This window comes from Betta splendens, chromosome 17 (genome assembly GCF_900634795.4).
Source record: "Betta splendens chromosome 17, fBetSpl5.4, whole genome shotgun sequence".
NCBI lineage: Eukaryota > Metazoa > Chordata > Actinopteri > Anabantiformes > Osphronemidae > Betta > Betta splendens.
The window spans coordinates 7,758,806-7,785,554 of record NC_040897.2 but is presented as its reverse complement, the minus strand read 5'-3'; the positions used below and the strand labels follow the sequence as shown (position 1 = coordinate 7,785,554).

The 26,749-nt window shown below is 50.9% G+C and overlaps 4 protein-coding genes across 10 annotated transcripts in view; 1 reads left to right on the top strand and 3 right to left on the bottom strand.

Annotated features, from left to right (window-relative positions):
- Positions 1-11,700, bottom strand: part of LOC114844032 (low-density lipoprotein receptor-related protein 8-like) — a 49,494-nt gene extending 37,794 nt beyond the window's left edge. For 4 of the 5 annotated variants that reach the window (XM_029131047.3, XM_029131044.2, XM_029131046.2 and 1 more), the window contains exons 1-2: positions 11,525-11,700; positions 10,791-10,907 (exon numbers count right to left, since the gene is read on the bottom strand). In XM_029131047.3, the coding sequence (XP_028986880.1) occupies positions 10,791-10,907; positions 11,525-11,591 (184 nt within the window). In that variant the 5' untranslated portion in view covers positions 11,592-11,700. The remainder of the gene's footprint in view (positions 1-10,790; positions 10,908-11,524) is intronic. The other variant, XM_029131048.3, reaches the window with a different exon arrangement.
- A 2,728-nt stretch (positions 11,701-14,428) lies between these two features.
- tmem125b (transmembrane protein 125b) lies at positions 14,429-19,135 on the top strand. 2 transcript variants are annotated; one of them, XR_005896932.2, is made up of 3 exons: positions 14,429-15,677; positions 15,758-16,548; positions 17,253-19,135. XR_005896932.2 is itself a non-coding variant. In XM_029132951.3 (2 exons), the coding sequence occupies exon 2, from the start codon at positions 15,776-15,778 to the stop codon at positions 16,448-16,450; it is 675 nt and encodes a 224-aa protein (XP_028988784.1). In that variant the 5' UTR covers positions 14,430-15,677; positions 15,758-15,775; the 3' UTR covers positions 16,451-16,588. The 2 variants fall into 2 exon arrangements, 1 of the variants encoding a protein (XP_028988784.1); XM_029132951.3 differs by lacking the exon at positions 17,253-19,135 and having other exon boundaries at positions 14,430-15,677; positions 15,758-16,588.
- On the bottom strand, positions 16,523-17,780 carry LOC114845117 (leucine-rich repeat-containing protein 19-like). Its single transcript, XM_029132953.3, has 2 exons — positions 17,639-17,780; positions 16,523-17,555 (listed from the first exon to the last, which is right to left on the bottom strand). The coding sequence occupies exons 1-2, from the start codon at positions 17,778-17,780 to the stop codon at positions 17,167-17,169; spliced, it is 531 nt and encodes a 176-aa protein (XP_028988786.1). The 3' UTR covers positions 16,523-17,166.
- A 2,590-nt stretch (positions 19,136-21,725) lies between the features above and the next one.
- Positions 21,726-22,885, bottom strand: LOC114844864 (protein shisa-like-2B). Of its 2 annotated transcripts, none has more exons than XM_029132525.3 (3): positions 22,704-22,885; positions 22,266-22,402; positions 21,726-22,121 (listed from the first exon to the last, which is right to left on the bottom strand). In XM_029132525.3, the coding sequence occupies exons 1-3, from the start codon at positions 22,883-22,885 to the stop codon at positions 21,928-21,930; spliced, it is 513 nt and encodes a 170-aa protein (XP_028988358.1). In that variant the 3' UTR covers positions 21,726-21,927. The 2 variants fall into 2 exon arrangements, with proteins under 2 accessions (XP_028988358.1, XP_028988359.1); XM_029132526.3 differs by having other exon boundaries at positions 21,726-22,118.
- Positions 22,886-26,749: the final 3,864 nt, after the last annotated feature.

Below are 26,749 nucleotides of genomic sequence, written 5' to 3'. Positions count from 1 at the left end.
CGCGGTTCTATTTGGAGGCCCGGGTTCCGCTCTCTGGGGTGAATACCGGCAGCGCGCTAATGATTCAGCGTGGAGCACGTCGGAGGCCCCGCGGGAGTCACAACAGAGCCCGGCAGACACGTATCACTAAGACGTGGAAGCTTCAAGAGGTACGCCTCCAGAAGCCGTGAGCGAGGTGCAGCGGGGGGGGAGTAAACGGAGGAGCAGCAGGTGGGAACTGCGGGGACAAAGATGAGCTGCCTCCATTCATGCGCTCAGAGTGATTTGCGCTTGTTAGAGTAGCTGGGAATGAGCTGATGTCACAACAACTGATGTTTTTGTGGGAACAACTGATGAACAGCCAGGCAATTACTGGAAATTTCAGGGGGCTTGGAGCTTGGAGTGGGGGGGTGCATCTTGGCAGGGGATTTAATTATGGCTCAGAGCGAGGTCTCGCGGCAGATGGTGGCAGGAACTGGAACTTACCGCGGTTGCAGAATCCTGGCACGGGTCACACAAGGTGCACATCCTCCACAGCTGGAGCCACCGTGTGCTCCCCAAAACCAAAAACCCGAAAAAGACCGGAAACGTGCGGGAACTAATCCTACTTGACAGATGGACGCATTATGTTGTGAGCCTATTTCTATGAAGGGCACATAAATCTTTTGCAAAAGGCATTCAAATCCTCACTGAAGTACACTTGTCAAACAAACGTCCTGTAATTAAGCCTGTGTCTGTAGATGGAGAGACCCCAGCTGAGGTGGGGTCCAGGATGAACAGGCGAGCCGGTGAGCACGGTCTGCCACCTGTCCCATGGTTCCTGGTCGCAGTCTTCCCGGATTAGAAACCGCACAGCGCCGCGGTCCGAGGACGGGCCCCCTCTGTCAAACAGCTGACGCCACCGCCGCTGCTCTTCCCTCCAGAGCCCCTCCAGCACGCTTCGCTGGAAACCACTCCCAATCAACACGGCGGCCAGATGCTCCTGCCTCCTGGCGCCGCAGCGCCACAGCCTGCAGTTCAAACCAACATCATGGAGAAAGCAACTTCCATGTTCTGCTCCGTGTTATCGAGTGCTGGGGTCTCGTCTTTGTCCCAGACCCTCTCCTCAGAGACCGATCGATTAGACTTCCAGTTTCTAACGTTTAACCCTTCAGGGACGTTTCACCGCGCACACATATTCTGGCACGTCCACCTACACCTACAGCAGTTCAGCAGGACTTTTACTGCTGCAGTAGCTTCATGAGTGCAGCAGGTACAGTAGATCTGATCTACGTTCTCAAGGTCCATAATGAGAATCAGTCTTACATCAAAGCCTGAGCTTCAAAAATGGTTCAAGGAGTAAAACCTCAAAGAGCAAGGGACAATTATGTCACCATTAAGCTGCTGAGCACATTAGCATCTTAATATGAATTTAATCGCTGACATTTCTACCAATGCAGCAGTTTTTACATAATCATATGAGTAGAGATATTCTTATAGGGTATATACCACTGATTTTAGGGCAGATCATTTCTGCTTGTTTTTGTACAAACAGACTGAAGCTATGTTGTCAAGTGAAGTCAACAGCATGTCGACAACACGCTGATACCGGAGTTATCAAACAACAGGTTGCTTTTCTAGCAGACTTTCATCATCCAGCACCAGTGACTAAAGCGTTATCATATTTTTATCACTCAAAGACCACAATGGAGGTTAGAAGAATTGCAGTCGGCTTTATAAATAAAACCTTCACAACAGTTTCAGATAAAAGCGGTTTATTCAGTATTTAATTAAAACTAATCTCTAACTTTGTTGAAGTTGCCAGTCGACACAGTTTTTGGCCACTACATGGAATCCAGTAAACAATTACATGTAATGCTGCGACATGCTGCTGTAGCGTTTATCAGATCCCTGATCAATGCGGCTATTGACTAATGTGCACGGATGAGGCAGTGGCTTAGGCGAGAGCCCTTAGACAAGCAGGGCCTCATCGATGCACAGGACAACGTTGGCAAACGAATAAACAGGTCAGACGAGGTTTTTACGCGTCGTCGGGCCTTTCGGCGGCGTTACCGTCGTGCAGCTTTAAGCTAACGTACAACTGATGCTAACGCGCATCTGCTCGGGGTCAGCAGTCGGGTCGTGCTCAGTGGAAGTGTCAAAGACAAAGTGTAAATGGGATCATTTCCACGTGGGCCCTTTATCGGCCCTTTCTCTATTTCAAAACCATATCAGTGAACCCATTCAAGCCCTTATTAAGCGTGTCATTATACTCCAGATACTGAACACAACACTAGTTATGTTAAAAGCCTCACGCCTAGTCTCATTCTTAGTCAAGTGGGCTTCCATTATGCATCTCCAGTTCACAATAGGTCTGGATTTAAGAGTCAGACTTTCACTGCCACTCTAAGCCACAGAAGCTAAAAGCATTAGCAGAGTCTCCAACACAGTCACCGCCGTACGTGCATGCAACTGTGCCACACTGGATTATAGAGTGCGTCTACGAACTGAGGGGCTGTAATGGGAATCGGAGGATTAGCCTTTTACCCTACAAAGAAGACGATCCACCACCCTCTCCCCGCTCGCCCCGTCTCGTCTCCAGTAGCACATTGCTACTGTAGCTGTAGGTCATATTTTCAGCAGGGTCCTCGTCGGCCCGAAGACGAGGACGCTCACGGAGCGTTGGATTTTACATTTCCCACTGCAGACTCAAATTAACATAACTGTAATACCGCCCGAGGTCAAACTCGGCGTTCTAGAGAATCTGCCCGTAGCAACTACACAGCGTAATTAAGATACACTCAGAATTAAGCCCCGGCTGCCGTTTGCTTTTTAGCGTTAGCGGAGAGTTTGGGGACGTGCAAACACAGCACGTCCTGCACATGTGCAGCGCCTCGTTCCATTTCTCAGTGCTCCACGCTTCTTAAAGGCAGTTACCCTACAAAACCAGCGCCAGGCAATTAAGCAATCAAGGAGACCAGCGGCCACACAGCACTGAAGCAGATAAGCTGTGACTAAAGGCTTGTTGGACCCCACCAGAGCTGCTGAGTAGAAGAAAATTTGCACAAACGCAACTACTGTACATGGACGACAAAAGATAAAAATGCTGTAGGCACAAGAACTGAATGCAGAATGAGCACAGGTAGGTTGGGTCTGTGTGGTACTGACACCACTGGTCAAATCCAACCAGCACACTTCACTGTGCAGCAAACAGCACTCCTTTCCAGCAGCAGGTGAACACATTTATCAGGACGCCGCCAACGCAGGTCTCGACTCACCTTTTACGCACGTAAAGCTTCGATGGCTTGATTAAAAGCACGGTACATTTATTGCACGTTGGAGACGTAGCATTTAAGCTGGCCTCACTTAAACTAATAGGAGAGGAGTGAAGTGATCCATTAGCTTTCATAAAGTCTTACTTAAGCCTTAATGGGCAAACACTGCAGCGGCCTTCGTCTGCACTGCCGAGGACCGTGCTATCGCAACTCGGGTCCAATTTAAAAAAGGTGCTGAGCGAGCAAAACTCAAACAAAAGTTATAGGAACCTGCGGATTCGTTGGCAGCGGTTACGACTGTGGAGCTGCCGTTAAATGCATATTGTGAAAGACAGCATTTGTTACTGTAGCACAGATCCTACAGGCCTCCTCTTAAATGCAACGCAGCGTTTCACATGGATGTCAAGGCTTTTTCTCTGTGCACAGTGTGGAATGTTGCAGCCCTCGGCTGCAATCGCAGCCTCTCTTTGCATCCGGCGACTCAGCGGCGATGTTTCTGGGCCATTTTTTATCTCTTGTGATAATATATGTGGTGTCGATACTTATAGTAGGCTGTGCTACTGTACCATGTGCAGCTCCTAATGGGTGCATTAGGAAGAAGTAACAGATCCCACAGCGCATTCCCGATTCACGACAGAAAGGCATCGGGAGCGTTTCTGGCAGGACAAACTCTGAGCGTCACCCTGTGTGTGAGCTGAATTAAAGCGGAGACGAGATGAGAACGGAAAAGAAAGGAGACCCTGACGCCACGATTCACCATGGTACCGGGCAGATGAAGAGCAAAGGCTCAGATCTAATCCAGAGGAGACAGGAATATTAGCTGTGACAATGCACATTTATGTGTGAAACAGGAGTTAAGGCCAAGAACTGTCCACTCAGAACCGAATGTTGAGTGAAACCAGTTTTCAAATCTACATTTGTCCAATGATTACATTTTGAGAATATTCATCCAATTTCAACATAATAAATGGAATTATTGTTATTGTTTGGTGTCCAATATCCAACCAGAGTTTTGAGCTTCTTCAGATAATCCCTCAAATGAATGCGCTCCAATATGTGCTTTGATATGAGTGAGGAAATGAAAGGCTGTGTCAGAGGCTTAGCAGGAGACGGGGAGCGAGCCGGTGAACAGGTCAGGTCCACAGAGCTCGTTTGCTCAGTACCAGGCTGAGGGTTAATACAATCTTTGTCTCCCTCGAGTCAAGTCGAGCGGAGCCGGTTCTGGCATCGGTGTAGCGCCGCTCCGACCCAAACGGGCCACTTGCTGTTCTAGTTGCGATTATGTCGCACGCAACGGAAACGCTCGCCTTCATCGCCCGCCGCTCCGAAATCAATGACACTGCGCCAGGCTTTATCCAGGTCCCACCCACCCAGCCAGTACAACCCCCCCCCCCGGCTCTCCTCCTGCTCTCCTCCTCCACACGGCCTCCTCTTCTCCGGTGACCCATGTCATAACAGATTACATCAATTTCACTGCACAACAGGTTCCAACCAATAACAGCCCACATGCCGCTGTGCATGTTTAGAGTGTGAGCCTGATGTGTGTGTAAATGTCTATACTGTACAAACCCGTAGCCTGTGGTTCTGAATATAAACAGGCAGAATCTGATCAAAACATGGCTCCAAAAAGCACGGGGTCATGCACGACCCAGGGAAAGCAATATTCTGCTTCCTGTCAACATCATACCTACATTTTCTAAAGGAAACTGCTACTAAAACAAACAAAAACAGTATCTCACAGCATCCAGGCGACTCGTGTGGCGCTGAGGAAGCCTGTAGCTCACATTTAGATCTACATCCTGATGATGCTCAGTATGTTTGTAACTACTGGTGGCGCCTTCATCTACAACCCACCTGTGATGAGAGCTTCACAGAAAACCAACAACAGAAACACTGCCTGTCACAATTTCCACCAGCGAGGACACTGTGGTATAAAACAGCCATTAAACTGTCTCAGAGTCTGTGATATTATATCCGTAACATCAAAATGTGTCATATTTTTCTTTGTGCGGATCTACACTGAGCAGAGTTTGAAGCGTCTTCAGAGCCGAGAGCACTTCATCGTCCCCGTCACATCACACGTCCGCTAATTGGAAGGTTGATAATCTGATCATCCTCGTCTGAATCTAACAGAAAGCGGTCTCATCTTCTATCGTTGCTCAGGTAACGCAGCATCTGACACTATGAAATCCCCGTTTAACCGGCGTTAAGTTCAGGTTCTGTATTTGCTCGGGTAATTAATGACAGACCATTTACAGAAGAACGGTTCCTACAGTGACTAGAAGACGGACAATGGAGAAAGAAGAGCAGCTACTGAACATAATGAGGGCATAATCAAAAGCATGGGCAGCCGCAGACCAATGGGCGCTCACCACGGCCCAAACACATTGTCATGGAGATGTGGTGATGCTACACAGAGGTCACATCAGACAAAGAGCCGGTCTGTCCTGCTTATAGACGGTGCGAAGGGGCGGCAAGCGGGGCTGTGAGGAGTCATCGATCATTGTAAACTAATGTAAAAATAAACCTCATCCTGCTTGAATGAGAGGAGGAACATTTAAAAGGAAAACACACACGGAGTGAAATGTAAAAAGTGGATGTAGTCGCATTTGTTTACGCTTTCAGTTCACTCACTGCAGATGCAGTAAGTAATGAGCTAATTAGCCGGGAACAAAAACAAGCAAAAGTCAGTGTGATGTAGAAGGAACAGGATAAACGCTGATATGGATTTATTGAAGTGCTGTTGATCCTCGCAAAGCGCCTCGTTGGAGGGGACGTGGAGGCGGCGGCGGCGGTGATGCAACGAGTCGGGAGGAGGCGGGCGCTGAGACTTGTGTGAGCGGAGGTGACACGTCCCATTCGTCCCGATCATCAATAATAGGAGGGCGAGCGACGGCTCCGGCTGCTGTGTCACAGCCGTTTCCTCATCATTCCAGTTCGCTGCCACGCAACGCCGCTGACGCTCCATTTTACCCGGGCCCCGGCTTCAGGATGCCATAATATCCTCCGCAGGCCCGATGGGCGCACGCTCGCTCACAGGCACATAAATCAAAAGGAAGTGAGACTCGCAGCTACACTCAGCCAATTCCAACAAGCCCCCGAGCTGCCAGCGAAGATTCACAAGCCTGTTGAGCCACATGAACTGGCATTTCTCACAGAGATGAGTCACGAGTTGCGAAAGGGGCCACAGTCCCCGCGGTGTTTGCCAACATCCCACCTCACGGGTCCCGACGGTGATCGGACATGAAAGGCGCTGTCTGCCCGGATGCCCGCGGCCCCGGACCCCGGGCTCACGGAGCAGACAGCCGCTCTGCAGCATCCAGCGCCAGTCGCATTGGTGTCCAAGCTAACCTGGGCTCAGCTCGCTGTCACCGCTGCAACACGCACGCACGCACGCACGCGCGCACGCACGCACGCGCGGCGCAGACAGGCTAAAACACAAACGTGAAGAAACAGCCGTGAACCCAACCAAGCAGTCGAGAAGAAGAAGCCCGAGCCGCACAGACCACAGTTGAAGCTGTTGTTTTATTACAGACGCCGCGTTTCAACAGTTTCCACTGAACTGTGGCAGCATTTTTATCTCACAGCAAAAAAATGCCCCCAGAGAAAGACCTGATTTCCATCCTTCGAAGGAAGAGACGTGTTCTGGGAGGTGCGATGTTTAAGATGATGCTAACAGATGCTCTCTTTCAGGGAAGAAAGTGAAATGGATGGGGAATAACTGAATAGATGATGAGGCCAAAAGGTTGAGGCTGAGTGATGCTTCCTACCCTACATTAACCCCCCCCCCCATCTCAGTGTAGCAACACGCACTAATCTCAGATAATAGCTCAATTGGAGCTGCAGACTTCTTAATGATCAATTTGGGCAAGCTGGTTTGGAGACACAGAGACAAGAAGGGCAGCGGGCCAGGAAGGCCACACACACACACACACACACACACACACACACACACACACACACACACACACACACACACACACACACACGGATCACTTTTTACTCGTACATATTTCCTTCTTATTCTCCATATCTTACTATTCAGTAAATCGTGGTAAAACCGAATCGTTGTCCTTAATGATGAATCAGCCGATTCAAGCTACACCGTGCAGGTTTTAGCCGTGGCGCTAACACGAGTTCATCCACTCTGCTCTCGCTGCCACACCCGACCCGGCCCTTCAGGGAGGCTGTTAGGCTAATGAAGCTGAAATATATAAGGCTACGACAGAGCTCGACGGAGCGAGCCGGTCTGAAACAGCAGATTTGAAGGGTCGGCCGGCATTCAGGAACTCTGCACTTGTGCCAGGCTGTTCATTTGCCTGGGTCACGCGGGCCTTTATCAGCTTCTCCTTGGTCAGACTCATTTGCAGCATCTCCACAATCCTATGTATCACTACAGTCAAAGATGAGCTCGTGCTTTGTGACAACTCAAACCCTTCATGTAAAATAGGATTTGTTGACAAAACAAATCTGCCTTTTAAAAATTTCCATTAGAGTTTAATGACTCGGACTAGAATTAAACAGCAATAAGTGAGCAGGCCTCCGGCGCGAACTGACCGCAGAGCCGCTGGAAAACATGCCTCATTGTGTGGGAGAGATAAAGGCGTAATCCCTTCCTCGCTGTGGACAGATTATGGAGACAAACAACCTCCTCCACTCCACAGCGCAGGTCCAAACCATTCCTTTCCATCACTTCAACTCCACTCGTCGCTTCGGACCGTTACGCGTAAGACAGAGCGAATCCTCGGTGAGGATCCGAGGACGATGCTTGACTGACTTTCGTAGGAAATAGGCACTTTGGGCAGAGCAACGAAAAGAAGGGCACCAGTAAAAGTTGAGTTGACGTGCAGTGTTTGCGCTTCCATCGGAGCAAACACAAACAGTCAAAAAGCTGCTTCAGGCGTCACTGTGGACTCAGGATTCGGCTTGTGATGAACCAATTGCCGAGAAAAAAGACGAGGCCTCGAATCTACAGTATAACAGTGATGGCAGCTGAATTGGTTGCAGATTCAGGTCACACAACGCCAGACTATAAGTGAGTAGTAAAGGCCCGGAGGAGAGAGCTGAATAATGAAACGCACGTGATTTAATAAGCAGCAACACAAACAGCCCTGTAATAAGCAGCCCCGTCGCTTTCTCTTACTGTTTAAGGACAGGCTTGTTCTTTTTTCCTTCACTGTATCCGAAGTACCTGAACGTCTCTGAAGAGTAAACTGGCACCAATTCAAAGTTTCTGTGAGCAATTATTACTTTTGTCACGCGATCACAAGACACTCGGAGAATTTAGTGCCTTTCAATTCACGACAGAAACGCAGAGAATGTCGAAAATAACAAGAAAACTGTTTGCCAGATACAGTAAATGAAAGACGCCAGCTGAGATGTTCTGACCTCCGTGTAGGTTTCTATTCTACTGAATTAAACCTTAAAAAGCCCTCGTCAGTGCTGCAGAGATACTTTTTCGGAGGCCGGATGCACCACTGCAGCCGAGAAGAGAGCATCCACTGAGAAGACGTGGAAATAGGATCTAAAGAGCGTCTGAGGAGCAGCGGTCGTGTGAAAAGTGGGCCTGACTCTGAGGACGTGTGGATTTATTAGGCAAAAGAAGACAAAGGGACGAAGCCCAGAGTTTGTTGCTGACTGCGCGTAACAGGAAGGAAGTAACGGAGTCTTTGAGCTGAACGTGGCCGCGTGAGAAGCCGCGCTGCAGGTAGAGATGTTAAATTCATGAACAGATGAGTCGGGTCGAGGAGCAGAGCAAAGTCAGGCGGACGCGCTGGACTTTGAAGACAACGCGGGGCGATGAAGACCGGATGATACGGCGCTATAATCAGGATGAGGTTCAAACGGCGGCTCCACTGGCACGAATCTCACATCCTAGAAACGGAGCAGCTCTGCAGCTCAAGCTCAGCAGGAACTTCATGCATCCAGTACACTAAACATTCCTGCTGTGGCTCATGCGAGTGGGAACGCGGAGCTCATCGCTTTGCACTCAGGTGTGTTTATATGCTGCACGTATGCGCTTAAGGCAACGCGTGTCCATGCATAATTAGGAGTGGATGCATGGATGCGGTGCAGCCGGTGACAGTGGTCAGGGGGGGGTAGAATTTGGGAGGTGGGGGATGGAGAGATGGGATTTCAGGCTGGTGGAGGTGGGGGAGGGTGGAAGACGGGAGAGAGGATGATGGCGCGTACAATAGAGGGCATGATAACACTGTGTGCAACCTACACCACGCAGCATGTGAGCAAATCTCCAAACCAAAAGGAAGTTCAACAGCTGACGCAGCAGCCCACGCGGCAGGAAGCAGGCGCTTTCACTCCCATGAAATAGGGAAACAGAGAAGGGTGGAAATGTCCCGTTTCATTCATAAAAACACATAAAAGCCTGTAGAAATAATGAGCTGCCTCGAACATCGGAGCTCCGCGCGTGTGGCAGTGACACATCAATGTTTTAGGAACAAAAGATGCTCCAAGTGACCCGCTTTCGTCTCCGCCCGCCCGGGGACGCGTCCTGCTGGTCTCCGAATGGGAGCGATCGCCACACGACAGGTCTCCCCGCGCGAGTGGAGAAGAGAGAAGAAGAGAGAGAGAGAGAGAGAGAGAGGGGCGAGCGAGGAGAGCGAGAAGGTGCAGGAATTCCTCCAGAGCCGCAATTAACTGCAGACACAAAAGCGCACGGCGGCGCTTGGCTCGACTTCACTGGTTTCCAGCGCGAAGGCGCCTCCAAAATATAGGCCACTGGCTCGCTGTCAGGGAGGAAGCCAGGATTCTATTATTTCTGCCCAGAAAAACACATCCCAGATATACCTGTCAGGGCTTTGTGCAGCAGACCAATTCACCGCGCAATCTGTCTCCCAGCTGGACAGCTTTTTTTTATTTTTTTTTTATTCCAAGATGAGCGGAGAGTGATCTCCCGACCGATCGGGACGTCATTTTAAGAACACACGCGTGATGGGTTTTCTATATATAGACGCAGATGGGGTGAAATCACGCACACAAACACGCCATCCTGAGCCAAACTCAGAGGAGTTGTTGTTTTTTTTCTCTTTTTTTCGTTGTAAAATCTGCTTTTTTTATATAAAATAGGCTCAGTCACGCACCTGCACAAACACAGGGAAGCACTGAAGACAGACGCAGACACATGTTCTGCTCCGAAACTATTAATGTCACGATAAACGCTGCTCGTGGAGATAGAGAAGCCTCAATACACATTCCAGTCATGAACGCACTATTAAGTCAGGCTCTAATGGAGATCTGATGGGAGCGGTTCCAGGTATTATCTCCAAAGAGATTAATGATATACCTCTAATTGGGTTTTTAACTTTTAGAACATTTGAATGGTAGAAAATAGCCCTGGTTGGTCAAAGGTCACAACAACACAACAGCGGGGTTTAGTGTTGATCCTCACACTGGCTCTACTGGGAATGATGGGAGGGTTTATTGCCGAGGCGTGGAATGTTTTCACGACTGATTCAGCCTAAACTAATTGAGCTCGGTTCACATTTACTGTGACATTTGCGTGACACGCTCACCGCCTCCTCCGCACATTTCAGCACTTACGGCAGTTCTCCTCGTCGCTGTTGTCCGAGCAGTCGTCGTCGTCGTCGCACCTCCAGATGGTCGGTATGCACCTTTTGTTGTTGCACTGGAATTGTCCATCCTCACACTCGTCCGTTGCTGAAAACACACACACACACACACACACGGGGAGGGGGCGGGGGGTCAGCGTTCAGATGAATCAGCAGCGGTGAAGTACTAACCGACCGCTCAAACTGTCATTTGCAAATGAATGCCTAATTGATATTCAGCCTCCATTGGGGTCAATTGGCGGCGGCGCCGTCAGCGTCACGCTCGCCGGCTCTCTTTTCACTTATTGATCTAGTTTGGAGATTATTAAAAGCAGCTCCGGAGATGACGGCCCCCGGCGGCGGCGGCGGAGCGGAGGAGGAGGAGGGCCCTGCGTCTGCTCATCATCACCCTCCGTTTAGTGTAGACAAAGATTCCGTCTGGAGCTACTACAGCTACCGCCGCGGATGCGGCGCGGAGCACATGACAGCCGCGCAGACGCTTCGCTCAGCGCCGCGTCCGCGTCCGTTCGCGCCGGGAGCACCTCCGCGTTCAAAACCAACGGGAGCATCATCATTCGGGCTCCACTACGCGAGCAAAGTGTTTTTCTCCCCCGTCAAACGTCTCACCTCCCTCACACACACACACACACACCAGCACCGCTTATGTTTTACGTTCCAAGCACACGCTCAAACCCACACACGGGGTTGAAAACAATCCCCACTGACCTTCGGACAGATGAAGCCCCAGCGCAAATAAATGAAAAAGTAGCAACGTCCGTATATCCGTCCACATTTCTGCGGGAGGCGATGGAGCTCATTCACATCCACAAAACAAAGCCCGACCGCCGCTCGGGTTGTAGCGCTGCGACGCCGCCGCTGCTCCGCCGTGAATCTCCCTCCCCCACGCTCACCCCTGCCCTTCCTGCGCCCGATTGGCTGCCCGGGGCGTGACGACGGCGCTGGTGGGCGGGGCCAAGTCAGAACGCAGGGAAATAGAACAGGTTAGAGTAGAAGAACTCAGAAGAGACATGCCGTTGGATTTAATTAGCACCGACTCAAAAACAATTTTAAATATCGTTCTAATATTATTCAACAGGAAAGTGAAACATGTTTCTGTAATAAACACAATAAACACAACATCACTCACACACCCAAACAGGTGTTTTGGCTCAATGGGGAGGGAATGCGTGTTACAGTCGAGCGCAGTGCTCACAGTCTAACAGGCTGTTCTCACGGTAAACAAGAAGTGTTTCCAACGCCATCAACGGCGGCTGCGGTGTGTGACCGCCTAGCATTGAAACGGGAGCCTTGAATTATTGCATTATTTAAAACCCGTGTCGTAGCGGGATGCGCCAATGTGTCTGCGGAGGCGCAGGTAGACGGTGCAAGCGAGGCTGGCGTCGTTCCTGCAACAGCCGCGGAAGCAGTAAATCAATTAGCGCCCGGCAGACGGGCAATAGCGGTCCAGCGGCGGCGGCTGGCAGCTGATACAGTAGGTGGGGATCGGGAGGTCACGCAATCTCTGCGTGCCTGTCGTGTTCCTGCGTGGGCGTGGGAGGGCCGCTTTAGAAATCCTTTATAGGAAGACAGCTACGGGGCTGCAGCACTGGAGTCCAAGAGGCGTCACACTCTCAAATGTAAACAGTAGAGGAGGAGAGGAGAGTCCACCTGCTTCAGCATGTACACAACTCTCTTGTACAGTACTGTATCCTGCTCAACAGCCGCATTATTAATACCCCCCTGAGCAATAATGGGATAGAATTCTCATCTATATGCAAATTATGCGAATCCTACGGTGGACCTCAGGCTGTACAGTTTCTTCCAGGCATCAGCACCAGGAAAAAGTTCCTTTGTATCTCTTTCATTAACCAAACCCGCTGTGTTTTTGCTCCTGCTAAACACAATGAAGTGCGTTCACATCTTCCTGCACGTAAAAGTGCACCAGGAGTATTTACAAGGTCTAGTGGCTCCCAGACAGCGCTCACGTGCCGGTCTCTCAAATCTAGGCCACAACCGCAGCCGACAGCGTAATCAGTCATTTTAATGGAGATAAGCTAAGGGATAACTTAATCCATCCCCCAACTTCATCATATAGCAAATATGCAGAAACTGGGACACACATGCATGTTTTTACACCAACAATAAAATGCCAGCACGGAGGAGGAAGTCGTGGAAGCTGGGACCTGTTGTCATGGCAGCACAGCAGCCATCCAGGCAGACAGGTGTTCAAATCCATCATAAGAAACATGTGTTGAAAGAAGCCGAGCCACTGTAGCTTGTTAGATAAGATAAAGACAAAAGACTGAGGACGACAGGTTTTAAACGTGTTGTGTCCCAGTGTTTATACTGGGATTCAAGCAACCGTCCAGCTCCAAATCAGAGCTACACCGACGTAGCACGAGAAACATTCCTGCTTCAATCTAATTCACACTCATCGGAGATAACCCACTCCAAACTGAGTTTACAGTCAATTTGCTGAGAGGAGTGAGTCACGGCTAAATGAAAATGCTTTTAGCACACGGAGGATTAAGCAGGAGGCACGCGCTGCGTATCAGAGAGCGAGGCGGGTGCAGATTGTCAATCAGCTGAAATGTAAAGGCCCCTGCTTTAACCTGAGCGCTGATGCCAGCAGGGCTGTGATGAAAACCACACGTCTGTGTGGAGAAATGTTAGTGATGCAGGAGGGTTGTATCATAGAGGAGTCCCTCCGGTCCAGTCAGCAGTGATAGGGGTTGTCTGTATTTGCATGGGCGCTCACCTTTATAGAGTGATGCTTCAGCTCCCACACATCCTCACGCACCGATTCACTGCAGCCATGAAAACCCGCTGCAGGTCGTGCGTGTTGAACAGCCTTCGTGCAAATAGCATATGTTCTATCTTAATATAACTTTTGGAAGGTTATACCTCTGCTCTGCATTCAGAGCTGCAGGAAGTTCAGTTACGAGTCGGACACGTTCAGCCAAAGCTTCCTTCCATCTTTCACCGACTCGTTGAAGAAAAGCAGCAGAGAGAGAGAGTGGATTGTATTGTAACAATGCTATAAGGTTCCCTAAATGCATGGTACAGTACAAACCAGTGCGTTCTGATAAATAGCCTCCAAACCGAGAGGCTGCTGCCATCTACAGGCGGAGCTCCGGTAACAGCACTAACGGAGACGGTGCTGAGGAAAACGCGTCCGGTAGACGATAATAAACTGTTCCCACTATTACACATTGCAAATGCTGCTGCCTTTAAAACAATTTAAATTGAGTCTTGGTATTTCTAACATTTTTGTGGTGGTGCTTTTCATTATTCTACCCTTTTTGTCATTATTTTTATTTCTAGTCATGTAGTGAGTCCTTTTAATCGTTTGTCACTTTTCAAACATGCTGAATGTTCATGTGCACAATGTAACATTACTGTACATGCGTTTTTTTTTGCTCATAAACAACAGACACACCGGAGAGGATTTGTTGATTTTGGTTGAATCCAAATGACTGCGCATTAAATGGCTCAATCCCACTTAGAGACACTGTCCACCAGGGGGAGAACGTGTCATTTCTATTGCTGTGTCGCTGCGTAGCAGGTGTACGTGTACAGATGCGCTGATTCATCAGCTTCTGTGCTTCTTGGAAAATTCGATAAATCAATAAGCAAATGTGACTTTATTTGTTGGAAATGCTTTTAAACTCTGTAAAGATGAAAATGTCATGGGATCAGTGTGGTTGGGCAACAAAATAGACAAGAGTCGTGAGACAGTGGAAGCTACTTCACAGTCAAATGTCCACCGTACATACAGGCAGGTTCAGTTATTCATGTTTTATTTATGTTTTTTACCAGTTAGTGTTTCTGGTTCACAGCCTGTGTAATAATAATAACTGATTTTAACGATCGTGCCTTTTCAATACAGAGGACTAGAAGGATTAACACACAATTCATTCAGAGTGAAGGAAGGCGTTGAAGAGACATCGCCTGTGGCGTCCCCAGTCTAAGATCATGCATGCCCACGGATAATCATCTTTAGTCAATAGGCTTCCCCTGGTGTAACATTAATTAAACCAGCGAATCCATACAGTTCATTTGTAAAACAGAGTAAAGCCTATAGTAAACACCATGTTCTGAGTATCTGTCACAGCTGACTTTTCTTTTCATCCTTTCTCAGCCTAAGCTGATGAATCTTAAAACCATCACCGCGGCCTCTTCGTTTGCTCAGCCACGTGTTACACACAGGTAGACGGAGCACAGATCCCCAGTGTTTACTGGGTCCAGTCTGGGAGACTCTGCGCGTGAGTGACGCCATCCCTGGGACCACAGAAACGCCATTATCAGCACGCGCTGACATCACTCGGCAGCACAGCGCCCGCGCACGCCGCTCACACACCACCACCGCCGTCTCATTGTGTTTGTAGCTCGGCCCATTGTCTGCGCGAGGGCCCCGCGGACAATGTCGCCAATCTCTCTCCCAACTCTGATCCAACGCTGCCATTGTGACTCGTCTTTTTCCCACTTGACCAGACGTTGATGGTGTTGCCGTGTGATGAGAGGGGATGAGGGGGGGGGGTGAAGTGGATTCACTGCCTGGCACAGAATCCTGAGCAGAGACGAGAATGAGCGACGTAAACAGCGCGGGGATGTCAGCATCATCATCGACCACCGCAGCCGGTGCGACCCGGTGGAAAAGCCCCTGCTGCTCCACGGCCGGCTCCACGCTCACAGTTAAGATCCGAACCCTCACAGAAGCTGGAGCCGATCAAATCTGGACCAATCTGGCGATTTATTGCTTCTCCTCCATGAAACAGCAACTACAAGCAGCCGTGGGATGATTCATTCGCTACTACTGTACTGGTTTGACTGAAGCTGCCTGAAAATGGATAACCAGCAACAGCTGATTTAACACCAAGTAAGTGTGAACTTTCAAAGTCAAGCATGTGATGATTTTATTTATAATAAAGTGAACATTAATTGTTCATCCGTCAACAGCTACATTCGAATGTTTAAATGGTCACAGTGCTGGAGATGCAGACCTTCTACTACACCATGCACGGGCCCCCGGGCCCGGGCCCGTACGCGGCCCCCGGCCCGGTGCAGAGGCGCGTCCTGGAGGAGCAGGTGGAGCTGTGGTGGTTCCGGGAGCCGCGGCGCTCCCTGCTGTGCTACTGCGCCTCGGTGACGCTCATAGTGGGGCTGGGGCTGGGCGGCGTGGGCCTCCTCTCCACCGCCACCAGCCTGTCTGGGGAGTGGCGCCTGTGGGTGGGCACCACCCTCTGCCTCCTGGCCCTCGCCGTGCTGCTCAAGCAGCTCCTCAGCTCCGCCGTGCAGGACATGAACTGCGTGCGCAGCCGGCACCGCATCGAGCAGCTGAGGAGCGGCGGGAGGGCCGACCCGGCGCTGATGCTGGCCGTGGGGCTGGCGGTGGCGCTGTGCGGGGCGGTGCTGGTGTGCGTGGCGGCGGCGGCGGGCGGGCGAGGCGGCGACGCCGGGGACATGCTGGGCTCGGGCCTGGCGCTGATGGCGGCGGGGGCGGCCACGGCTCTGGCTGTGGTGGGCTACGGCGCGCTGGTCCTGAGGCGGGGGGGGGGCGGGGCCAGGAGGCCGGGGGTCTTCAGCGTCTCAGAGCGACCGATGAGCCAGGCCAGGAGGGAGGCCTCCTCCAGCAGAACCAGCCTCATCTGAGACCCGGAGACTCAGCCACGGGATGATCACGTCCCCCCGCGTGAGACTCATAGGAAGACAATAACACACGCATAAGGAATTTCAATTTATGAAATGATGTAAGTACGAGCATTAAAGTAATTACAGACGTACATTTAAGTAGTGTCAAGCTGTTTCATTTGCTTTTGATTCACAGAAATCACTTTCTGTATCACTGAATGTAATTCAGTTGCTATTGAAATCTGAACAGTGGGACATTTAGTGCAGTTAAATTATGTACAGTCACACAATGGCAGCAGCAGATAAACATCAGCACAGTTAAAGGTCAAACCTCTACATTTGCTACGTTTGTGCAATTATTCATTTCTAGACTAAGGTCCAAACGCTCATGCATTCTTCACATTCTTCACACGACCCGGCACCTGCAGCCGTCGCATCCTGCACCTGACCCGAAACCGGGCTTTGGGACCGCGGTTCTGAATAAGCGACAGCTCGAGTATGAGGAGGTTAAAGTCTGTTTTTTAGTTACGCTGAACATTCAATAGGAAGAAGCTTCTTTTAGGGTATTATTTCTGTCTCATCACTGCCACGCGAGACACTTTTAATGGTGTTTTGTGAGGAATCATCAAAGCTGTGATTGTGAGTTGCAAACAGATGCTGCTTCAAACTGCCCGTCAAGATCGCTCCTAAAACCTCCTTAATTTGGGGTGTTTTTGCTGAAGCCGTCACTGAATTAATCAGGCTATAGAAAACTGCAGATCTTCGTCGCTGTCCTCCTCCTCCTCCCCCTCCTCCCCCCCTCTCTCTGCCCTCTCCTTTTCAGCCGCCTGGATGTAGTTGTCCTCGATGAAGCCGTCGTCGTCCTCCTCCAGGCCGCCGTTGGTGCCCCCCACCACGTCCATCCTCCCGGACACGCTGCTGGGGAAGGGGCCGTCGTCCGGGCCGCACTGGCTGACCCCGTCGGACTCCTGCAGCAGCGAGTGCCTGTAGCTGGCCAGGAAGCGGTGGAAGAGGCGAAACTTGACCGCCGCCACGATGAGGAGGGAGAGGCTGAGCACCGTGCCCAGGCTCGCAGCCAAATAGGACCACTCCAGGGGCTTCGGGCGCTGGTCGGCGATAGCTGCCCCTGGAAAAGAACGAGAAAATGCCCGTGAAGCGCCTCAAAGTGAAGCGGGGTAGAGTTCACGCACGCGGGCCGGGGTCACTCACTTCCTGCTTCGCTGCTGTTACTGCTGCCCTGGTCTCCGTCCATGAGCAGGCGTCTCTGTGAGACCTCCTGCTGTCCTCCACTTACGATGGCGGCTGCACAAAGGAGGAGCGTCACCAGGAGGCTGCAGCTCCACCAAGTCATGGCTGTGCCCTGAGGAGAGGCCTTGAGGAGAGAAAAGCTCTGCTCACTAATAAAACATGCATTGTCTTCCAGCCTTATTATCTGTCAGGGCTGTAGCTACAGAAAACACCCACTTGATTTAATGACAGCTTGAACACGAAACTCTGATTATTTCTGTGACCTTTAAATGCAGCGCTAGTTATAAATGGATGTTTTCCCAACCTGTGTTGTTCATACAGTACAGTACATACGAATGTGTGAACCGGTGATTTCCGGCTGATGAGACGCCGCCTACTGTACGTGGGTTTCATTTTATGGCCAGTCAACTATTAACCCGTGTCTTGTGATTTTACCAAACTCAAAGCTAAGGCTGGAAAATCAGTGGGGTCACATAATCTGAAGACTTAAATCGTGTTGGGATTTGAACCTTCTATTGATCCAGTTTGGTTTCATTATTTAGAACCCACACTTCCTTTATCGTCTGTGAATTTGGCCTAAAAATGACTTGATTTCTTCATATAATATTGTTTGATGATCCTAATCCTGTTGAGTGCTGTAGTCGTAGCATTTATATTATTATACTCTATATTTACTGTATATTTAAATACACCGGAAGGTTGTGAAGACCAAACCTGCGTGATTGGAACTTGCAGTTAAATCCAGTTTACAAGTCCAACAAGTCCAAATCCAGTTATCATTTACTTGATGTAAGTTCTTCTGTATGTTATTTTAAATACCTCTATGTTAATTAGCACAACACACATTGACACATACTAAGATTATAGTGCTATATTCAAAGGAGCTGCTGTGTCCAGTGTGGCTGTAACGTCCCTATGTATTTAGCCATTTAGCTCATATGACAACCACACACTCAGCATCATCAACCTCCCGTAGGAAAGGTGTTCATTTATACAATAAACAAACAAATTTACCTGTTAAATGATGACCGTCTGGCTCGACCTGAAACTCTGAAACGCTGTTTATTCTGTCTCGCTCTCAGCCACTGACACACGCAGAGACCTGCGGGGCAAAGGTCGCGCGGTGTGCAATCAAACTGCGCCCTGCCCGTACCACAGAGAGGTTATTGAGTAACTGTGACAGGTCTGCCTTCGAGCGTCCATCTCTAATTACTCACCCTCATAACCGCAAGCACAAACAACAGTGGGATTTTAACAGCTTCAATATTATTCCCATAAATTCTGAACTGAGATATTTATATTTAAAAAATTCAGATGACCTAAAGCATCCAAGGCAGTTTTCTTAAAACATTTACATCTAATATGTGGAAAGGAGCAAGACTAAAACTGTCTTTAATGTTCAAGAGGGACATTTTAATGTAATTGAACTAAGCTTTAAATAAAAAGTGTTGTCAGTTGTGTTGAATGGTGGTGGAGAGAGTAAACGATTGGATATAAAGCCATGAAGCGTCAGAGATGCTTCACGCACAACATAGTTTTAGTGTTTTATTGAAGATCCTTGAGAGACAAATGCCTTCACATTAGTGGAATCTTCTCTCCTTTATAGCCACATCAGGTTGTGCAGGCAGGCTGATTTGCAATGGACATGCATTCCACCAGTGAGCCTGAGGGTACAGTAACATGGCTGCATGTGCAGGCTAATGGCGTGCATGTTATCACCAGCAATGCATCTTTGAACAGGGAGGAATCCACCTTCATGAAGCCAGTAAAGGCAGTAAGTCCAGATCATGGCTTTACAGCAGCAGCAGCTACCAGAAAAGTACCAGATCTGCATCACTGGACAGATGATATGTTTGGATGCGGTGCCTCTGCTTCCAGTGAGGTGATAATAATTAGATCCTTTTACAGATATTACAGGAATTTCCAGTGGAAGCATTCTTTCTCCTGGTTGTCTCTAAATAGGTTCATTCAAACGCCCCCTCTCTGACTCATGCCTTGGTTTCTGACATATTACACACAATCTGCGTCTCCTGCTACTGAGCTTTGGAAGTCGGAGGCGAGTCCTCGTTTGATGAAATTAGGGATTTTTCACTTCCAACCCAAGAAGCTGAGCTTATGAAAGGATTGTTTGATGCTAAAGCAGGTTTATTGGACTTGCCTGAAACCACCTAATGTACTTTTATGTGCATCAAAAGATTAGGAAGCAAAATCCAGCATCATTTTCTTTCACGTTAGTCTTTTAAAACCTGCATGGAGGCAAAGTTCCCCGATCAAAGCTGCCTCTGGGTTTGAAGCTGAGCAGTCAAACACCTGAACTGTTCCCCGACGTGCTCTCAGCTCCTGCAAAGCCATCAGAAAAGCACAGACAAAGGCATTGGCTCGTATTGTTTTTTAATGTGCACGGCTCCTGCACTCGAACACACCACGTAATAACACTTACATTACAAACGACAAACAGTGGATTTGGTTTGGGCTTTTTTGAACACGAACGTCGCGTGGGATGAGGTCTTTTGCTGTTTGACATTAAAGCTGTGAACTGGCAGCGTGTTTTAGCAGGAGAGGAACAGTTTGCATTCGTTCGTAGGATACGAGTTACTGGTCTGAGTTACAAAAACAAGGCCACTTCAAGATGAAATGTGAAACATGAAGCATCTGCTCAGATCCTGCATCAAGTGACTGGAACCAAATAACGAACTGTGTTACGGTGAATCGCTGACCCTGATGTCATCTCGGTCCAGTGTTCCTTCAGAACCACGGCGAATCACAAGGCTGCGTGGCGACGCGTTCGGCGCCGTCACAGGAAATGTTCGTAGGCTTTTTCAAAAGAGCACCAAAGTCAACAACGCGGCGTTGCAGTCTCTCAGATGGACTTGAAAAAGTCAAGGCATCGTCGTTTTCCTTCGAGTCCTCCGCACATAAACACCTCAGGCCCTGAATTAAACAGAACGTGGGCGCGTTTTTGAACTTTGATGCAAACTTTCCCCTTCTAACGTACGTTTGCAGGTATTTACCCAGTTGGACTCAAAGCTGTAATTGCTGCCGGAGTCTCTTCCACACGGCCCCTTCAAGTTAAAAGTCTGACATTGCGGGTTTAAATTATTAATTTCGCCTTCAGTCAGAGTCAAACCTCAAGGTGTTGCTGAATCTCAAATAGAGCCTTTCGCAGCTGCCGGATCTCCTTGAACCTGACATTAAACCTCGACTCCACCACCAGAGCGCGGGGGTCCTGGTCGTCTGCTGCGGCCCCTCAGCGCCTTCAAGCCTGTGAGGAAGCAACTGCCCTTCATCCTCATCATCCTCATCCTCACGCTGGACCGTCTCCACCTTGGTGGTCTCTGACTTTGGTCCAGTCTCCTTTTCGTGTGCTTCCACTGTTCTCAGTTCTCCTGGATGGATGATTCTCTGTGGATGGATGAATGGATGAGTCATCTTCTGTCACTCTGCCTGACGTCGAGGTGTTTTTTTTTTTTCCTGTTGAGGGACTGGGGACGGAGGGGGTTGGTGTTGCAAAACAGCTGAATCCACCAAACCGACAAAAAGTTCCAGCTGCAAATTTAAAAAAAACAACGTAGCACATACATACATTGTTCCTGTACGTTCAACGCTTTTATAAGCGCTGTCCTCAGGACTTAACGGAGCTTCCTTTGATGGAAAAGTGAGGCACAGACACCAGTATTTAAATCCAGTCCTGAGGAATCTCGGCCCATTTCTAAGGACAGCAGTCCGACACCAGTGGATTCTCTGCAGGACTGTGAGCGCATCGGAGCCGCAGGTTCTTGTGCTTTGAGGTTCGGGCTTTGTTGACCTCTCTATCTGCAGCGTGTAATGAGCCACGTAGCTTATGCATGCACTGCATGTGCTTCCAGCGCCCCGGCTCCGCCCCTCGGGGCAAACGTATCGAGCCACATAATTAAGTATTTGAAACAGCCCGTGGCCTCACCATTAGTTAGCGAGCGTACGCTCGGGTCACGAGGTCACCCGGTGAAACGGCATGAAAATGTACAAAACCAATGTGAGGTCAATGCAAATGCAATCCCATTCAATAAGATTGGCGCATATTCATTTTTTTAGTCAAGTGATTGAGTTATTGTTGCTGTAACAATTGCAGATTGTGTCTTTATGCCAGAGGAGGCAAAGAATTTGTGCATGTAACAAAACATCAAGGCAACTTCATGAGTCCAGTCCGCGTCACGTCAGCCTCACAGTGATCTTCCTGATACAGTGGCTGTGTTGATCTCCGGGCTGCTGGGCTATAAAGGGCTCTCCACCTGCACACCGGTGACCGTGGCTGTGAAGCACCTCTGGAACAGGGGCTCGGGGTCCGACCGCTGGTTATCGCAGTCCAGCTTCCTGCTCACAAAGTGTTTTCTGAACCCCTGCGGACCGGTGGCGGCGGCGGCGGCGGCAGCCGTCGCCTGGCTGCACGCGTCACCGGAGCCTCCTGCTGAAGAGTGAATAGCCGGTTACAAAAAAGATCAGAACCACCTCCTATTCTGAGCAAACTGTTGGGGGGTAAATCGGTGCTGAACTAACCCCCAATCGCGTCGTGTTATTACAGTAACGGCGCCCGCACTCACTGTACACTGACCTGGTGCTCTGAGGGGCAGGCCGTTGTCAAGGCGACTGGGTTTGGTGGCGATGAAGAGGTAGCAGAGGACGCACACCGTGACGAGGAAGGCGAGGAGGACCACTGCTGCGATGGACAGACCCACCAGAGCGCCGATGCTGGGAGGAGGAGGAGGAGGAGGAGGAAGAGGAGAGGAAAAGAGTATAAATTCTGTCACAGGTTGTGTGGGCAGAACACGTGTAGACGGAACACGGGGAAGAGAGTGGGCTGGACAAAGTTGTCTTATAACACAATAAATGGTTGAGCACGTGCAGTCCGCCTAATATCTGAATAACACAAACAGTCGTTATCTACGAGTCCTCGTGTTGAGTTGTGGGGTCCACGCGCGCAGGAGTTCCACAGCATCTACTGTACATGAACGCACCTCCACTGGTGACACAAGCAAAGCGCCGCTCTTACCTCAGCCACCACATGTACCGGTAGTCATACGGGAAAAAGCTGTTGGGGTCGTCGCAGCAGTATTTCACGTCATTGAATCCGCAGCAGTAGACGGCGGCCGCCGAGTTTCCCGCTTTGGGGCAGAAGAACGCGTCCACGAACGCGCCGTCGGCGCTGTAGTAGCTGCCGCATCGAGCGCTCATGCTGCAGCCGGGGAAGCGCGTGCGACGCGCGGATCAACGGGACGGGCGAGAGCGCGGCATCGCCGGAGCCGTGCGTCACAGCGGCGGCACAGGACGACGCTGCAGCCGAGAGCTTCACGGTGAGTGGAGACGGAGGCGAGGTGGAAAACTTTGTGCCGAAGGAGCGCTCGCGCCCTCTCTCTCTCTCTCTCTCTCTCTCTCTCGCTCGCTCGCTCCTTCTTCCTCGTCTTTTTACGCGCGGCACGTGTGTGATCCCGTTCAATCAGCAGCGGCACGAGCCACGCTATGTGTGTTTATTGGAGCTGAGCTGTTTAAATGTATGGAGATGCCGACAGAATACAGACACCAGCAGGGTTCAATGTGTTGCTCGAATCAAAGACATAAAAGTGTCATGATTCATGTTACGTGTCACATCCTGTTTTATTTTGTTAACCTCCTGTCACGCTCCGGTTCTCATCATCCACACCTGTTGCTAATTAGTAATCAGCACCTGTACTTAACCTCCACCTCTCACCCACACCAGTCGCCAGATTGTTAGTTCATGTACTCTTTCCAGCATTCTATTGTAGCCATTCGTGTTTTGACCGTGACCGCCTCGACCTTTGATTCTTGCCTGAACCCTGTTGATCCCGCAACCTGTGAAAGACCTGTGCCTGATAATCTGACCGTGAGTTTTTGCCTGATCCTTGTCTGTACTGTCGCCAAGTCTGCTCGTGTACCGAACCCTGCCTGGACCTTGATTCTGAGATTGCCTGCTCCTTTGTATATTGCCTACTGGAACGTACTGTGTTTGACCTGGACTGCCTGACTCTGATTCACCGAATAAACCTGCACTTAATCACATCTGTGTTTCTGCGCCGTGCATGTGGGTCCGACACCTGCCCAAGCCTGACAGAACAATCTGGCCAGAAATGGACTCCGCCGGTGCAGAGAACCTCCGTGCTCAGCTCATGGCTCAGGAGCAGCGCGCAGCAGAGCAGGAGGAGAAAACCAACGCCGCTCTCCAGAGATTGGCCGAGTGTGTTTTGCGACAGGAGACGGCGATGGCAGGATTAACTGAGGCAATGAATCGCCTGACCCAGAGCTCGACGGGAGAGACGAGACCGACCCCGAGCGCCACTGCCGCGGCAGCGCCCCTGGCAGCAGCGGTCCCCATGGCCGTCGCTCCAGACGCCAGGCTAGGCGCCCCGCTACGGTTCTCTGGTGAGTCAGGAGACTGTCGAGCATTTCTCACACAGTGTGAGATTCATTTTGAACTGCATTCACCCGCGTTTCCCTCGGAGCGCGCTCGGGTGGCATACGCTATTTCGCACCTGACGGGGGACGCGGAAGCATGGGCGACAGCGGAGTGGCAAAACGGCTCTTCCTGCGTGTGCACCTTCGCCGCCTTCGCCACCGCATTGAAACAGATCTTCCAGGAAGTCACCCCGGGACGCGAAGCGGCTCAGCGGCTGGTTAATATTCGACAGGGCGGCAGACCGACGGCGAAGTACGCAATCGAGTTCCGCACGCTAGCCGCAGAAGCAGGCTGGGACGCCACCGCACTGGGTGATGTATTTATCCGCGGACTCTCTCGGCGGGTCAAGGACTGCTTGGCAGCGAGGGATTTGCCCAGCAGTTTGGACGCTCTGATCGCCCTGGCGATACAAATTGACCGCAGGCTGGGGAGCAACGAACGGGAGCACCACCGAGAGGAAAGCCTGCGGGAGAACCGTCGACTTCGCACCACGAGCCCCAGGAGGGGGCAGCGTGAGCCTGGCGGTCAGTCCGTTCCTCGGAACCCGGAAGTGGGACCGCAGCCAGAGGAACCGATGCAGATCGGCCGCGCACGGCCGTCAGAAGAGGAGAAGCGACGCCGACGCTCCCATGGACTGTGTTTGTATTGCGGTCAGGCCGGGCATCTTGCCCTGCGCTGTCCACTAAAAGACATGGCTCATCGCTAGCACGGAGGGTAGCGGTGAGCCGAACAATTTTAGGTAGCGCCTCCGCTCGGTCATTGCCTACGGTAACACTAGTCTCCAGTACCCGATCCGTCCAGCAGGCGGTCCTCATTGACTCCGGAGCTGATGCCAGTCTGATGGACGCCGGACTTGTGGAGCGACTGGGCATCGCGGCCATTCCCTTGGCGTCTCCCGTGGAAACGGCCGCGCTGGACGGACCACGGCTCTGGAGAGTCACGCATCGAACTGAACCGGTAATAATGACTTTTTCTGACACGCACACCGAGAAAATCACGTTTTTGGTCGTGGAGTCGTGCTACCACCCGGTGGTACTGGGCCACACGTGGTTGAGGCTACACAACCCCACACTGGATTGGCGCAAGGGGGAGGTGAGCCGCTGGGATTCAGACTGTATGAACACTTGCTTTCAGCCCGCAGTCTCCCAACAGGCACCTGCAGGGGCGACGGCGACAATCGGTGAGGAGATCGAGCAGGCCGATCTGACGGGAGTTCCCGATTGCTACCACGACCTTCGCGCTGTGTTTAGCAAGGTCCGTGCGACCTCCCTTCCGCCCCACCGAAAGCATGACTGCGCGATCAACCTGCGCCCAGGGACCACGCCTCCCAAGGGGAGGTTGTATCAGCTTTCTCCCAAGGAAACCCGGGCCATGAAGGAATATCTGGACTCCGCGCTGGTCTCGGGTATCATTCGTCCCTCATCCTCTCCTGCAGGCGCAGGTTTCTTCTTTGTGGGGAAGAAGGACGGTTCCCTGCGGCCCTGCATTGATTACCGGGGCCTCAATGACATCACTGTAAGAGACTCCTACCCTCTTCCCTTATTATCCTCCGCGTTCGAGTTGCTAGCAGGAGCTACTCACTTTACCAAGTTGGACCTCCGTAACGCCTACCACCTGGTTCGGATCCAAGAGGGGGACGAATGGAAGACGGCCTTCAATACCCCGAATGGACACTATGAGTACCTCGTCATGCCCTTTGGTCTGACCAACGCGCCAGCGGTCTTCCAGGCGTTTGTAAATGAGGTACTCGGCCCCATGATAAATGACTTTGTCTTTGTATACCTTGATGATATCCTGGTCTTTTCCCGCTCCGAGGAGGAGCACATTGCTCATGTCCGCCAGGTCCTCAGGAAATTACTGGAACACCGATTATATGTTAAGGCAGAAAAGTGTGAGTTCCATGCAGACCAGGTCTCGTTTTTAGGATTTATCGTCAGCAGGGACAAGATCGAAATGGACCCAGCCAAGACCCAGGCAGTTCAGGAGTGGCCGGTCCCACAGAGCAGGAAGGAGGTGCAGCGCTTCCTAGGATTTGCCAACTTTTACAGAAAGTTCATCAGGAGGTTCAGCAGCATTGCCGCTCCATTGCACGCACTAACCTCATGTAAGACTGCTTTTCAGTGGACAGGCGAGGCAGAGGAGGCGTTTCAACGTTTGAAACGCAGTTTCGTCACGGCACCCGTGCTGCGGATGCCCGACCCACAGCGGCAGTTCGTGGTGGAGGTCGACGCGTCCAACTCCGGAGTCGGGGCCGTGCTGTCCCAGAGGGATCCCACGGACGGTAGGATCCACCCATGTGCCTTCATGTCCCGCAAGCTATCTCCCGCGGAGCGGAATTACGACATCGGGGACCGAGAACTGCTCGCGGTAAAGGTATCCCTAGAGGAGTGGAGACACTGGCTGGAGGGGGCAGACCAGCCTTTCCTAGTATATACAGATCATAAGAACCTTGAGTACCTGAGAACGGCGAAGCGGCTGAACTCACGCCAGGCCCGATGGGCACTGTTCTTCAGTCGCTTCAATTTTCACTTGTCGTACCGTCCTGGATCCAAGAATGTGAAACCTGACGTTCTGTCTCGTCTGCATGACGCGCAGCAGGAACCAGCAGAACCTGAGTCCATCCTTCC

Excerpts from the sequence above, each read along its gene's own strand:
- LOC114844864 (XM_029132525.3), bottom strand. The coding sequence starts at position 22,885 with ATGAGCGCTCGATGCGGCAGCTACTACAGCGCCGACGGCGCGTTCGTG. Across the intron at positions 22,403-22,703 it reads CGGTACATGTGGTGGCTGAG|CATCGGCGCTCTGGTGGGTC; the intron begins GTAAGAGCGGCG and ends TCCTCCTCCCAG. Across the intron at positions 22,122-22,265 it reads CCTGCCCCTCAGAGCACCAG|CAGGAGGCTCCGGTGACGCG; the intron begins GTCAGTGTACAG and ends TTCACTCTTCAG.
- LOC114845117 (XM_029132953.3), bottom strand. The coding sequence starts at position 17,780 with ATGACTTGGTGGAGCTGCAGCCTCCTGGTGACGCTCCTCCTTTGTGCA. Across the intron at positions 17,556-17,638 it reads TAACAGCAGCGAAGCAGGAA|GGGCAGCTATCGCCGACCAG; the intron begins GTGAGTGACCCC and ends GTTCTTTTCCAG.
- tmem125b (XM_029132951.3), top strand. The coding sequence starts at position 15,776 with ATGGTCACAGTGCTGGAGATGCAGACCTTCTACTACACCATGCACGGG.